The sequence below is a fragment of the Haplochromis burtoni genome, unplaced genomic scaffold, assembly GCF_018398535.1.
Source record: "Haplochromis burtoni strain Fernald_Lab_line unplaced genomic scaffold, NCSU_Asbu1 Contig_209, whole genome shotgun sequence".
Lineage (NCBI taxonomy): Eukaryota > Metazoa > Chordata > Actinopteri > Cichliformes > Cichlidae > Haplochromis > Haplochromis burtoni.
The window spans coordinates 267,581-281,448 of record NW_024582570.1 but is presented as its reverse complement, the minus strand read 5'-3'; the positions used below and the strand labels follow the sequence as shown (position 1 = coordinate 281,448).

General features: G+C 40.4%; 1 protein-coding gene across 2 annotated transcripts; it reads right to left on the bottom strand.

Annotated features, from left to right (window-relative positions):
* Positions 1-4,681: 4,681 nt before the first annotated feature.
* LOC102308205 (transmembrane protein 235) lies at positions 4,682-11,193 on the bottom strand. 2 transcript variants are annotated; one of them, XM_005936162.3, is made up of 5 exons: positions 10,804-11,193; positions 10,672-10,719; positions 9,695-9,772; positions 9,094-9,231; positions 4,682-6,136 (listed from the first exon to the last, which is right to left on the bottom strand). In XM_005936162.3, the coding sequence occupies exons 1-5, from the start codon at positions 10,853-10,855 to the stop codon at positions 5,892-5,894; spliced, it is 561 nt and encodes a 186-aa protein (XP_005936224.1). In that variant the 5' UTR covers positions 10,856-11,193; the 3' UTR covers positions 4,682-5,891. The 2 variants fall into 2 exon arrangements, with proteins under 2 accessions (XP_005936224.1, XP_005936223.1); XM_005936161.3 differs by having other exon boundaries at positions 10,672-11,193.
* Between the last annotated feature and the right edge of the window lie 2,675 nt (positions 11,194-13,868).

Here is a 13,868-nt window from a genome sequence, read left to right as displayed (position 1 = left end):
ACAAAAATGGCTTGATACATTTTAAATCTTCCACAGCTGGTTAATTGGACCTTTTTTCACTGTGCGGTTCTCGAATTTGCTTCGTTTCAAGGGCACTCCAGCAGTATGACAATACCCAGTGAGTAAGACTGTTGCTGTGCTTGACTCGTGATGTATTCGCTTTTCTGTAACATTAGAGTGGGTGGAAGATTCATTATAATGATAGACTACAGAAAGAAAGCAATGACTAGAGGCACAACACACTAGTTTCATACAGCGTGGGAAATCGATGGATGAAACAGTTTAATTTATGTCTTACAGCTCCTGTCCCCTGTGTGCAACATGGTCTCCTATCTTTCTTTGAATTACTCTTTCTTTAAAATACAGAACTGTTATGGTTGGATTACATTATGTCTGAGTTCCATCCATCCTTTTGCTTCCACTTATCCTTTTCAGGGTCACGGGGGGCGCTGGAGCCTATCCCAGCTGTCATAGGGTGAGAGGCGGGGTACACCCTGGACAGGTCGTCAGTCTGTTGCAGGGCTAACACACAGGGACAGACAACCATTTGTGTTCGCATTTACTCCTATGGGCAACTGCACTCCCCACTAACTGCATGTCCTCTGGTAGGAGGAAGCCGGAGTACCTGGAGGGAACCCACGCAAACACTGGGAGAACATGCAAACTCCACACAGAAAGACCCCGGCCTGATGGTGGAATTGAACTCAGGACCTTCTTGGTCCTTGCTGTGCAGCAACAGTGCTAACCACCGTGCCTGAGTTATCGTGCTATATTTGGGAAATATGTACTATATTATGGAAACTTCACTGTTCACAGCAACAGTAAATAAGGTGTCTTAGTAAGGTGCTGGGCTATCACCTGCTCCCCGATCTGTCTGTGTTTTGTTGACTAACACCTCAGTAGAAAACCTTCCATAGGTGTCAATTTAGGCTGAGATTTGGTGACTGTTTGTGAGGGTTGTAGCACATGATTCACATAATTTCATAACCCTCAAATCATTCAGTGATCCCTCGTGCCCTATAGACAGGTATTGTTAGACAAGCCACTCTTATCTGTATAGAAGAGCCTCATTGTGAAATAAAGCTGATTATTCAGAACAATTTTGTGCAGATAGGCAGTGACCCTTACTTCTAATTGGATATGTGGACTGAAACCATCCCAGTAAAATACTTCCTGCATAAATAAGCCCCTGGATCCCCTGAGTAGTGGGTTCAGATGTTTATAATTTCTAAATAGTTGGAACTACGTCATATTAGCCAGAAACTTTTGCCAAACTGTGCAGGCGTAAACAAAAACACAAGCCTGATTAAACTTGGAAACATGGCCAGAACAGAACTTCAATGACAAGACAAATGTTTACAAAGACACGGCAAATCAATCTCACACAAGGACTTCTTGAATGGGATCAATTTACTGATTGATAATATATTTGAAAGTTTTAGAAAACAGCCTCGCTTTTGATCAAAGAAAGCGTTTCTGTTAGAAAAAAAAATGGATTCTTAAAACTCAATGCCTAAAGGTTGTCTATGACAAAATTATTGCACTCTGTCTAGGACAAGGCCGCAACCCGAAGAGTAATGGATTCGCACCAGCTTTGGCGTTCTTCTGCCAGTGCGGATTGAATTATTATGTTCCATAAAAGTTTAATGGAATTTCAGCAGCCCTAATATATAAAAGAGGGTTGCAAGACTGAGCCACTGTGCTTTGGTTCCCCTTTTATAGCTTTCTGCTCTCTGTATCATCTGAAACTGGTCCAGTAGCTGCTAAACAAACAGCTGAGTGGACACAATGTTTCATGGTTTGGGTTTTGATTGACTCGCCGACGCACATGAGATCATGTTACAAATCACATTTAGGCAAACGCAAGCACACGTTTTAATGCTTAAGCATCTATCTCTGTCATGAGCACCCTTAGCGAAGCCTTCTGCCCTCCTTTACCCATTAGAGTGCTGAGCTGTATAATTTTGAAGTGTGTTTAATGCAGGTCCATATCCTGGGGTTGAAAATTCCACTTACAAAACTATTAGCCAAAATTGCATTTTATGTTATGGCCATCACTTTTTTTTCCTTGTGCCACAGTTTATGAAAGCAACCAGTGGAAGACCCTTATTATAGTTATGTTGAAGGTAGGCTGCTAAAAGCTGAGGATGTGCAGTATAATGAATAGCCTTTAGAGTTTTCTTTCAGATAGTTCAGGTTGTTTTATGCATTCGATTTTTTACTGTAAACACATTTTCTCTTTGAACAAAAATGAAGCTTTTTAACTTGTATGGTTTATATTTCTTTGCAATGTATCAATACTGGGAACGTGTCTATAAAAAAATTAGCAGAGCAGCAGAAGGTCCTTAAGGTCCTCACCAGGATCAATATCTGTTTCAGGAGCACCAGAGCTCTGCAAAACAAGCTTCAGCAGGGCACTGGTGTGAATGTCTCTGACCGGTCAATCAAAAACTGACTTCACGAGGTTGGCCTGAGCGCCTGACTTCACCTTGTGGGCCCTGTACGCTGCCCAGTATCCCAGAGTCTATTTGGGCTTGCAGCAGAGGTTACCAGAATTTGCAGGTCCATCACTGGTACCCTATTCTTTTCACAGATGAGAGCAGGTTCGTCCTGAGCACATGTGACAGACGTGAATGGGTCCGAAGAAGCTGTGGAGAACATTGTGATCTTCTCCATGATACGTAACTTCAATAAGGAAGATCTGTAGTCACACATCTGTCTGCTTCCCAGGTGTTGGCGGCTAATCTAAGCTTTACATCCCTTCCACTTTCCCACATTTCGAGCTGATTGTGACATCACTGGTCTAGTCCAATCAGCTTTCTGTTGGCCTCCTTCGGGCCAATCAGCCTTCATGCCGTGTACTTTAAATCTCACTGTGCATCTGTAATTCTTCCTTGCAGATGCCTTGGTGAAACCAATCTTCTCCACATCACCTCCTCTCCCGTCACTCAGTCTCAATTCAAGTCTCCATCTTTATCTCCACCAGCATCTAGACTCTGTTGGTGGGAATGTCACAACTCCCATTCTGCTGTGACGGGCTCTGGGACTTGAACCGCAAACTGAATTCTGTAAATCAATAAACCATGTTCAATTCCTTCTAACAATCTCTTCTTATTGAACTGCCTGTAGCATTGTTCAGTGTGACCAGTTTGGTGGTGGATCAGTGATGGTCTGGCGAGGCACCTTGACCTCTATTAGGTACCAGAATGAAATCCTTAAACGTATTATCAGGCCCTGCGTTGGTGCAGTGGGTCCTTAGTTCTTCCTGGCCTCATGCGGCAGTTCCTTAAGGATGAAGGAATTGATACCCTTGACCGGCCTCCACGCTCACCTGAACTAAATCCAATATAACAACTTTGGACCTCAAACAGTGCAGGAGCTCAGTGATGCCCTGGTCCAGATTTTGGAGGAGACCACCCCTCTCCCAGGGCACCATCCGTTGTCTCATTAGGACTCATTGTCCAGCACATGGGGGCCACACAAACTACTGAGTACCATTTTGAGTTGCGAGCTTGGTGCATCTATTTTTTCCACTTTTTTTTTTCGGGATGTCTTTGTATTTAGCCCTGTGTAGGTTGAGAATAATCATTTTACATCAAAGTCAGTGGTATCCTTTTGTTGCTAACACAGTACTCGTGGCTCCAGCTGATACATATCAGTATTGATATCCAGAATGATTTTTTTTTGTCTAGTGAGATCTGATGTGTTTGCATAATCGTCCTTCATTTCTTTTTTGAGCAGTGTATTATTTCTGCTGTTCCAGCAATTATCAAAGTAAATGTTAGTAAAGTACTAACTATCCTGAGTCGGTGTTATATAATCATAACCAATTACACAGAGATTTGACTCTGCAAGGATGCTTTGCATATGAATGAATGCATCTTTTATGGACAGCAGCGTTGCAGCATATTGTTCAGGCATCTCTGAATTCCTCTGAGGCCATCTCTATATCCAGTAGTTTTTTCCCCCCTCTCCCCATACTCTTCCTTTTCTGTCTGGGGGCTTCATTTATATTCACAGACTCTACCAAAAGAAACCAGATGCCCACATTCTAATAACTTCAAGACAAAAAAAAAAAAAAAAGACGTAAAATGCTTGAGAAGATTTTGAACTTTTTTGGAGAGGGTGTCCTCAGCAAAGATGGACAGCATTAATTATATATAAACTATAGTGGTGAACGATTTGGCATATATAGATGTTTATTGTGCTTTTTTCGAAGGTACACTAACAGGAAAGTCACGATTTTAAAGCTCACCTATAATCATGTCGCCTTTATGCCACCTGACATGCCAACAATACTTTTGATTACACTGTATTTCTTTCCTTTGAAATAACCCATTGCAAAAGAGTCTAACAAAGCAGAGTCCAGCAAGCAGTCTTGCTGGTTCTGGTTAAGCATGAGCACTCTTTTGAAACAGGCCATATTTCATTCAGGATGGAAGTTTTTTTTTTTTTTCCCAAGATCAGCTTGGCTCCACCAACTCCTGACAGATGACATGCTCAGGCTGAGGGGTGCCCTTCATCCCTGCTCCAGATGAAGCCATAAGGAGCCTCTACTGTGTTACTTACAGTTTTCTTTGGCCCTACTGGTGTTCAGTTGTGATTTACTCCGCACAAGAAAGTGATCAAATTTCCTCACAACAGTTGCGGCTTTAAATAATCAAACTGTCACAAATCGTCACACATTTGTGAAATTTTATTCAAATCACAGGTAATATTCTCCTTTTTAATTCTGTTTGCAAGTTATGTGAAACATCAATCTGGATTTTCTGCCACAGCTGCTCAGTTATGAAAACATAAGGTCTGTTATGAATGCTTTAAAAAAAAAAAAAAAAAAAAAAAAAAGAAGGAAGACGACGACATCATAAAGTCTTACAGCAAATGCTTAATGTTGTGTTTTTCACAGTGTTCACTTTATTTGAATTACAGAGAAAAGTCTTTCCAGAACAGACAGAATCTCACAATATTGAGTCATTGGCGACAGTAAAGCAGGCAGCGACACATGCACATTCTTTACTGCTGAAAATAACTTGCAGTTGCCCCAGGAGTGCATTTATCTTTAACCTCATTTCCATGATTAATGTAAGGACTGGTGGGTTAGCTACAGAAGTGTTTCACACAGACGCACAAACTAACATTTCGATGTTGCTGTAGTCAAACTCTCAGCACCAAATGACTTGACGTCTACATCATTTCTTTGGAGGTTTTAAAAAGCTGTGCAATGCAAATTTCCCCTGGCATTTGGAGAAACGGTGTAGCAGTAATTCTTTTATAAAGTATTAGAAAGGATAGAAACTACAGTCTGATACCGTCTAGTCTCCCGGGTGGCTTTTTAATGCCTGGTGGTTAACTTTTGCAGAATCAGCAGCGTTTCCACTTGAATGAAGTACTTAACACTACTGATGCACACATGCTTGAATACACTAAACCATATTCGAGTCCTCTCAAGTCTTATCGAGCATGCATCAAACCAATTAAACCATAAAATATAACTGGTCCTTTGCTTAAAGCTTTAACTTACCAAATTATACAGCACCGAGCCTGAAACATGTGAACACATTTAAAAAAAATAAATAAGAAAATAAAACTGCCAATCTTTACAGTAACTACTCAGAAGAGTAAGCTTAGTTTTCATGTCTGGGTTTGATTTACTCTACAACATCACGGTCTACAAGGACAGTATGTCACAGCTAGCCTCTGAAAACAATGATGAAGCAGATGTTCAAGAGCATCTGTATCTACAGTTGCAGTTTTGTAAAGCCAGCTTGCAGAATGGTTTATCTTCTTGGCCCCTGGCCTGTGTGACCAACTGTTTTAGTCAAATAAATAAAATCAAGTCGATAAAAATTGAAGATTTCTGTAGTTTCACTCAGAAACCAGAATGTGCGACTCTATAACATGGCAATGGCTACACCAGAGTCATAATGTCCCTTCATTTGTGTTATTCTGGCAGCCAGCATGAGCAGCAGGCCTGTTGCCACCTCCAGGCTGTAGGAGAGCCAGGCTGTGGCTAATGACCAGCCAAACGACACGTTCACATAGACGAGATTCTCTGGGGGCACAGTTCGCTGGAACTCCTCCATGGCCTGATTGGAGTATTTGATGTAGACGCTAACCCCAGACAAGGTGAAAAGACCTGATGAAGCACAGACAGACAGCTCATCAACTCAAAGGCCTTATTAGACTTTAACACATTCCCTTTTTAGCTGCAACAGAGAAACAGATCTATCAGTGGGAAAGAAAATTACAAAGCGCTTGAGCACTATGATCACCTTTATGCATCACACTTAATCGGCTTTTACAGTTAGGTCATTACAGTAATGACACATTGATGAGCAAATAATACTTCCCCCAATGCATGCTTTGCTCAGTAGACCGTTTAAGATAATATAGACATAAACGCGCTCACGTGTACCAATTTAAAGCGCCGGCCAATTCAAATCAGTCTCAGGAAACGTGCCCACAAAGGCGGCTCCAAATTTAGTCTGGCCTTAAGTGTGCTTCTAATATTTTTTGATTTCTTGTGTTCCCAAACGGACAGATGAAATGTCCCACAGAACAATTGCCACAGAGGCGAGCCGACAAGAATAACATCATTAAATGTCAACCTCAAAACATTGAGCCATTAAATAAGCAATTCAGGTCGACCTTTAGTCAGACTCATAGGGAGGGAAAACCAGTCTGAGCAGTCGTCAATTGCAATTAAATCTAGTTAATTACTGATGATTTAAATGCAGAAGAAAAACCCCAAAACAAATAAAAAGTCACAGCTGTGGTCTTCCTTTGCATGTACTGTGGTTAATTTGCACATCAGCAAAAAGAAAGTGTGTGCATTTCCCAAGTACAGTACATTATCTGTGCACCACTTTATGTGAGACTCATGCTGTTACACCGCTGATGCCACGCTAGGAATTTACTAAACATCTGTTGAGCTTACTTGACAAAGCAATACTAATTAAAATACCACCATGTGAATGAAGTGAATGTATTTTTTTTTTTTTTTAAACCTTGAGCTGAACAGCTAAAGAAGGACATTATTACATATTGCCCGAGATAGAAATGTCAGCTTTGCTATAGCTCATATTTATAGCAGGTTTCCCCCCGCCGAAAAATCCAAAGAGATTCATCAGTGCTGCAGTATGTGGTGCGAGTGGGATTACGAAGACCTTCACCAAAATATCAAACTTAAAATACGTAGTTACTGCGAATGCACCGCATAAGGGGAGAAAGCACAATAACACAGACATCCATTATGCCCGCTTTCTTTTCTTTTATATGATCAGTGGTTTTGAAAGTGGCAGAGCTTAGTGCTTGCAGGTCTCCTGGAGTACACACGTGGACAGGACATTCGATAGAAAGCATTAAATTATCTCTGTTTCTATGTGACACTGGAGGTTGAGCATGTCAGCAGAGATGGCACACTGTATAATAAGTCCTATGTCTGTCACAGATTTGCGCATTTACCCTCAATTTCAACCAAATAGAGATTCAATCTCATTCCACTTGAGTTCAGACCTAATCAAATGGATTCTTTGATGGATATTTATGGAAGCTGCTCAACAGCTGAACCCTTCACTAGAGGGGGAAAAAAAACAAAAAAAAAAAACAAAACCCCCCATTTGTGTTACAGTATTGATGACAAAAGCAGGCCCTTCCACTGCCATTTAAGGGAGGAGGGGGAAAAAAAAAAAAAAAAAAAGCAAAAAGCAGAGCACGTGTGATTTGTGCGTGATTATGACACATTTGCACTTACATTTTTAGGAGAGCATTTCTGATTTGACTCTTAATAAGAGCAACTTTCTGCGTAATAGAATTTATCGCAACCAATTCCTGCAAAAAAGGACAGATGGAAAATGACATCAGAAAGTGCCCACTGGTAATTCCAGGAGGAAGTCTGACTGCATCTTTCAATCAATGACAAGCTCTTCAGTAAATTTGAGCCACTTCATTGTGATCAACAATCAGCCTCCATGCTGCAATCAATTACGTCAGTCTCCATGCTGAGAATGTTTGGTGGTATGGTTTCTAAAATTATGTTCATGCTCACCAGGAACCAGCTTGCAATTCTGATTAATTTAATGCAAATGTGACAGGGAAACACTGAAGCTGTTGTCACACATCACCCCCCCACCTTTACAAACTGTGTTAGGAGAATCAAGTCGGTACGCCGCCCAAAGTTATAATTAATGCTCTTGCAACTGGGAGTTGTAGAGATGTGCTGTCTGGATAGAGCGGACAAGAAACAGGACTCACTAGCTATCAATCCACCAAACAATTACTCGTACTATTCTCGGGTGGGTTCAATTCGACATGCCAGACTTCACTGTCAGGGATGGCGAGTTAAAGAGCATTTAGCACCCGATTAAGTTGGGTTGGACATACAACTAGTTTTATTCCCACCAAACACTTCAACATGGTAGAGCTCAGTGAATATGTTCTTTTAGCACGTGGCGCCTCAAATGATGCCGTCATACCACCTCTCACTGTGCCATTATGTCTGCATCTGAATGGAGATAGTCACGCTGTTTATCGTTTATTCACAAAATCTAAGGAACAGACCGAAAGGAGAGAGAAGTGCTGCTCACAGCAGTCCAAAAGTGCTCTGTGCCTTGGATCCTTATTTTCACCATTAAATCCCCATCTTCACCACTCTAATAACAGTCTGTGTGAAAAGATCATTACCTAACTCAACTCAATTAAGCTGAATGGGATTTTTAATGTCCGCACAGAGATATTTAATACGTTGCTGCCGATTCGTCTTCTTCAAGATAAAATATTTACATAACTATAATCACCGTTTTCTCATTGGCCATCGGCCAGCTCAAGCACACAGTTTATGTCTATAAAGGCTGAAATTAGATACTACTGGAGCCTCTACTCACAACCAAATCCGATGTGAGAGAGAACAGCTGAAAACGCGCTTCTCAGGGTCTCTTAGATGCACGCGCAACGTACCTGTAAGAATACGATGTGTCGCCCACGTGCGTTTTCACGTTTGCTGTGCGTCTTGCACGCCGACATAAACAAGCAAGAGCACACGGTGTGAATCTGGGCTCAGAAAAAGAAAACAAAGGGAATTCTGTGGGGACTTACTGCAGAGGAGAAAGTAGGATGCTGACGCAGCCAGCAACTTTGGACTGGAGGCCAATGAGCTGACAAGTCCAAAGATCCAGCCAAACACCAGGAGGACGAGGCTGAGAGGCAACAAAATGACCACTACTTTGTGCAAGCCTGCAAACACACACATTTGAAAAAATATAAAGATTTTTTTTTTTTTTTTTAAATCAGCGATTTTCCAATTGACTCCCATCATCCAGGGTCCTGCTGATTTTTTGTTCCCATTGTCAGTACTGAAATCAACTAGCAGAGACTCCATTGAGTTCTTCTCCCACAGTGGACAGTTTATTACTGCATTTTATTTGTCAACGTTGCAAGCAGGAAGTGTTCCTGAAAACCCTAACAAAACTGATTTTATCTAGTAAGCGCAGTTACAAAAGCACACTTGGAGGGAAAAAAAAACCCCCCAATCTCGTCATGTTAATTTGCAGGATGTGATTAATTGCATAGCATATCTTGCAAATGCAGATGTTTTGGGCTTCCAATCAGACCTCTAATCCTTACTGCCAAGAACATACTCCCGTGTGGCTACCATTACCATTTTAAAATGCATCACTTGATCAAGGAACCCACTCACCGACAAGGTGCCTTTCTGCCTCTGTCAGGTTGGACATATTTGCTGTGAAAGAGGGGGTGACTGAACTCCAGTTTGCTCCTGAAAATGTCAAATGAAAAGGTTACACATGACAGGACCAGTGGCAGAGCCCTGGGACTTTGCAAAATTGCTCTTAGATGTGAAAAAATGTGGTATTAAGTGTGGGAATAGTAGACAATATTAGAAAATAAATAATAGTTTCCCTTTTTGCTAGGGAATCTCCAGGTGAGCACTGCCTGATTAGTTTCATGTTGGATCATTACTTGGCATTTATTGCATGAACTGTGGGTGCCGCCCGAAACAAATAGAACACATTTGGGACCTCAAGCTGGAAGCACATTATATTGCAGCTGTGCCAAAACCATCCTTCACAAGCTCTCCTTGGTCTCCTGTGTGTTCTCCTGCAGGTGGCTGCAGAAACTGGTATGTGTGGGGTAAAAGTTGCTACTGTTAAAAGCCATTTTCCTACCCAAACTGTATTCCACAATTAGAACATTTCAGGCTTCATTTCACTGCATGAAAATTGAATTTCAGTGGATTCAAGGTAATGTTGCAAGAATTTGAGTAGTCCGTCATTTAGAATATCCCCATGCTTCTCATTTCCAATATAAAGGCACTGGGATATCAGCTTCTCCGTGCATCAAGTTCACCTAAGATTAGACCAGTGAGGATTAAATGAGGGACTGCTGTTGATCCATCAGAAACTAAAGACAATGTTAAACCTCTGCAGCACTGCATGTAACCAACTAGAGTGAAATTAAGGGATTCTATTAGTGTGCCAATTTGAAATCTGCACAAATCAGAATGAACTTTTATAATTTTTTGAGGAGACTTCTCAAAATTACCTCTGTGAGACGCAGGGCAAAAGTTATGCGAATATGATGGCTGATTTTTAACAAGTCGCACAGCTGTAAAGACCCCAATAACAGCTCATTAAAGATGAAGTTAAACTGACATACCTTCAATAATTCTCCACAGTCCAGAATGGGAACTCAGGTCATCTGAACCTGTGTAGTTGGGTTTGTTCACATCAATTATGTACCAATAATCAGTCCCAATCGCTACGGCGAGGAAGCAAAAACTGAGCAAACCTGTAAGCCCAGCCGATAGAACCACCGGTCCGTACTTCATCGTGCAGCCCATATAAAGCAGTTTCTCGTCAACGGGAAGATTTTTCCTTTCTTTATTGTTGTAAAATGGGATCTTCAACGACACGCCAATATTTCAGATGCGTAAAAGCGCTCCAGCTAAATCCTTCTCCGCAAATTAAGTGCCAGCTCCCCATCCACAAATATAGTTCTAGAGCAAAATAAACAAATTAATAAAAGAAATCCGGCTCGGCAATGTCAAACAAAAAATGCAAAGCGAGACAAATTAGACGAGAAAATATTTTTTGTCAGTGCCATCGCATAACAGGTAGGGATCCCGCGGGCGTGTGCATGGTGGCTGTAAGTGCTCCACGATCAATTTAAATTGTCAAAATGCGGGAATACAACAACGCACTTCCGGTGACGATCTCCAAAATAAAACTACATCCGTGGAACGTCGATCGGTAACATTTTGCAATTCTATTTTGATTAATATAGATACATGTAATATAATAAAGACAGGACAAAAATATTAATAGAAATTAACGATTTAATAAACAAATAAAGGCTGTTTGAATAGCTGGAGCAACAATAGATGTGTCGAAAAAAAACCACGTGACACACACGTGAGTTTAAGTAGGAAAAAAGGTCTAGAAGGTAGGCGATTAAGCTTTTTTTCAGTGAGACAAAGAAAATGAATTAATGTAACGTCTTCACAACTTAATGACATGATACAAATTAAGCACAGCTGTAAAACTAAATTATGTAAACATGCTATTCACCACTTCAAAGTTTGAACTCACTGCAGCTAGAGGGTTTGGACAAGCATTTCACCCCATTCTTCCTTGTAAAACTGCTCTGGAGCTGTCAGCTTGCACTGGGGATGGTGAATAAAAGGCAATTTTCAAGTCCTGCCACTGTTCTTAATTGGAGTGCGGTTTGGACTCCGACTTGGCCACTGCAGGATGTTTTGAGGCAATTCCCGTGTAGCTTTATTGCTTTATGTTGGGCTATCTCACCGGGAAATTCTCTTGTTGTCTGCTGGATTTCCCCCGTTTTCCAACAGAAAACAAAAGAAAATCAGACTTCTTTGCTCTTGCTTTTCGTGCTCATTGCACACCCACGGCTGCAGTCTCATGTCATCCAAATAGTGGTGTAACATATACACTTTCTAATGACCCGGTCGAGTGTAATTGCACACTTCAGGGTAATAGTGTTTCATGGTTAATAAGTGATCCAAGCAAACTGCTTCTTTAAAAAAATAATGATAATCTACTCTCTAATTAAGAAGACTGAAATGTGAAGTCTGTTCTTATGGCTTAAGGGAGGCTGTGGACGGCATTTTTTAAAAAGGCACTTTTCTAACAAGGACTTTCATCCTATTAATTCTAAGATTATTAGTCACAATGAATACTCCCTTGTCTTTAGTTAGAACAGCTAAGGAAAGGTAGAAGTACTCATATGCCAAGTTTTTCTCAATTTTGGAAATTGGTTTAAAATCTTTAGTTTTTGCATTTACACCCAGGCAGTTAAGGGAAAGATAGATTTGTGTGGGCTGGGAAATAAATCTTAATCAGTGCAGTTTTCAAAGACATTGAACCTTGTCCGGCCTCTTTGTAGTTTAACTGGTTTTCAGCTGTGTCTCCTTGAATGCATCAACTCCAACACGTAGGGGAGTCAGAAGGGTACATCTCAATAAAAAAAACACCATGCAGTGAAACAGAATTAATTTTAGTTATGCATTTAGCCCAGAGCACACAGACAAATTTCTGCGTGAGCCACAAATAAAAATCAATGTCAGCGTCTTTATTAAAAAACTAATACATCAAGTGTGTTTAAGGCAGCTGAGCTCTCTGCGACACGCCAAATATCTTTAATAGATTTTTCACTCATCACGATTATTATTGAGTGGGTGGACTTTAATTAGAGAAATATTGTCATTTTTTTTATAGGATGGGTTTTTGTTGGAGAACACTCCTAATGAGCTAATTTGTCTTAAATATAAATATATTTTTTAAAAGTGAAATTCCATTTAATTGACATTCCAACTAGTTTGCGTTTAACCTGATTTATTGACTTTTGTTCCCTTCTTCTTTTAACTATTGTTTTTATTTGCTGCACCACTTTTTTGCACAATGTCTGAGTCTTTACTGGGTGGAATAAAAAAAAAAAAAAGGTTGTCCATACTTGTAGCCTAGCCTTACTCCAGAACTGATCAATAAGTCAACTTTGATCCCTGGCATCTCTTAAAACTTCCAAGTCCAGGCACGCTGCACGCACTGTTCAAGCAGGGCTGCTCTGCACATGCTTTGTACTGGGTTGAAGATATTTTGCTAAAGTACTTTACAAATGCATTTCCAAACAAACAGAACACAGAGACCTCATGTGCACCTGTAAACCTAAGATAACTTTTTTAGTTCTTTTCCTGAGAATAATGCAAATGCCATCCTGGGTGAAAAGCAGGAATGAAATGTCATGATGTGTCAGAGTTCCTGAGACTATAATTATGCAATCATTTGAAGGAGTCTTGAGCAGCGGTTGACACAGTCACGCACAGGTTGGCCTCTTATTCTGAAGACTTGTCAGTTATTTGCTCAAAACCTCTGCAAGCACTTATTTCGAGAAGCTATTAAGAGTTTTAATTTGAAAAAAAAACAAAACTTTTCTTTTAAAATGAACAAACATCCACCGACAGAATATTCTAGGTGAAACTCTTCATGCTTCATTTAAGTAGTACAACACCACTACTAAATGACTGAAGTATTTTCATCCAGAAGAACAAAAATTGCTCTGTGTAGAGTGCAGAGTAAGAGCAAATCATGTTTTCACTTTTATAACAACCATTTCAAATATTCTTTATGATCTTTTTCTGATGTACTCCATTCCATTTCACAACTGTGGACAACTGTGTTTCATTTTCAACTTGCAGGAATTGTTCCTAACTTTAATTTTGGTATGCATGCCTTGCTATATAAGCTTTGATACAACCCAACAGAAAATCACAGATGCCCAGTCGAATGATTTTGGGCTGCTGTCGTGCATATTTTAAGCCTGCTATTGCTAATCTG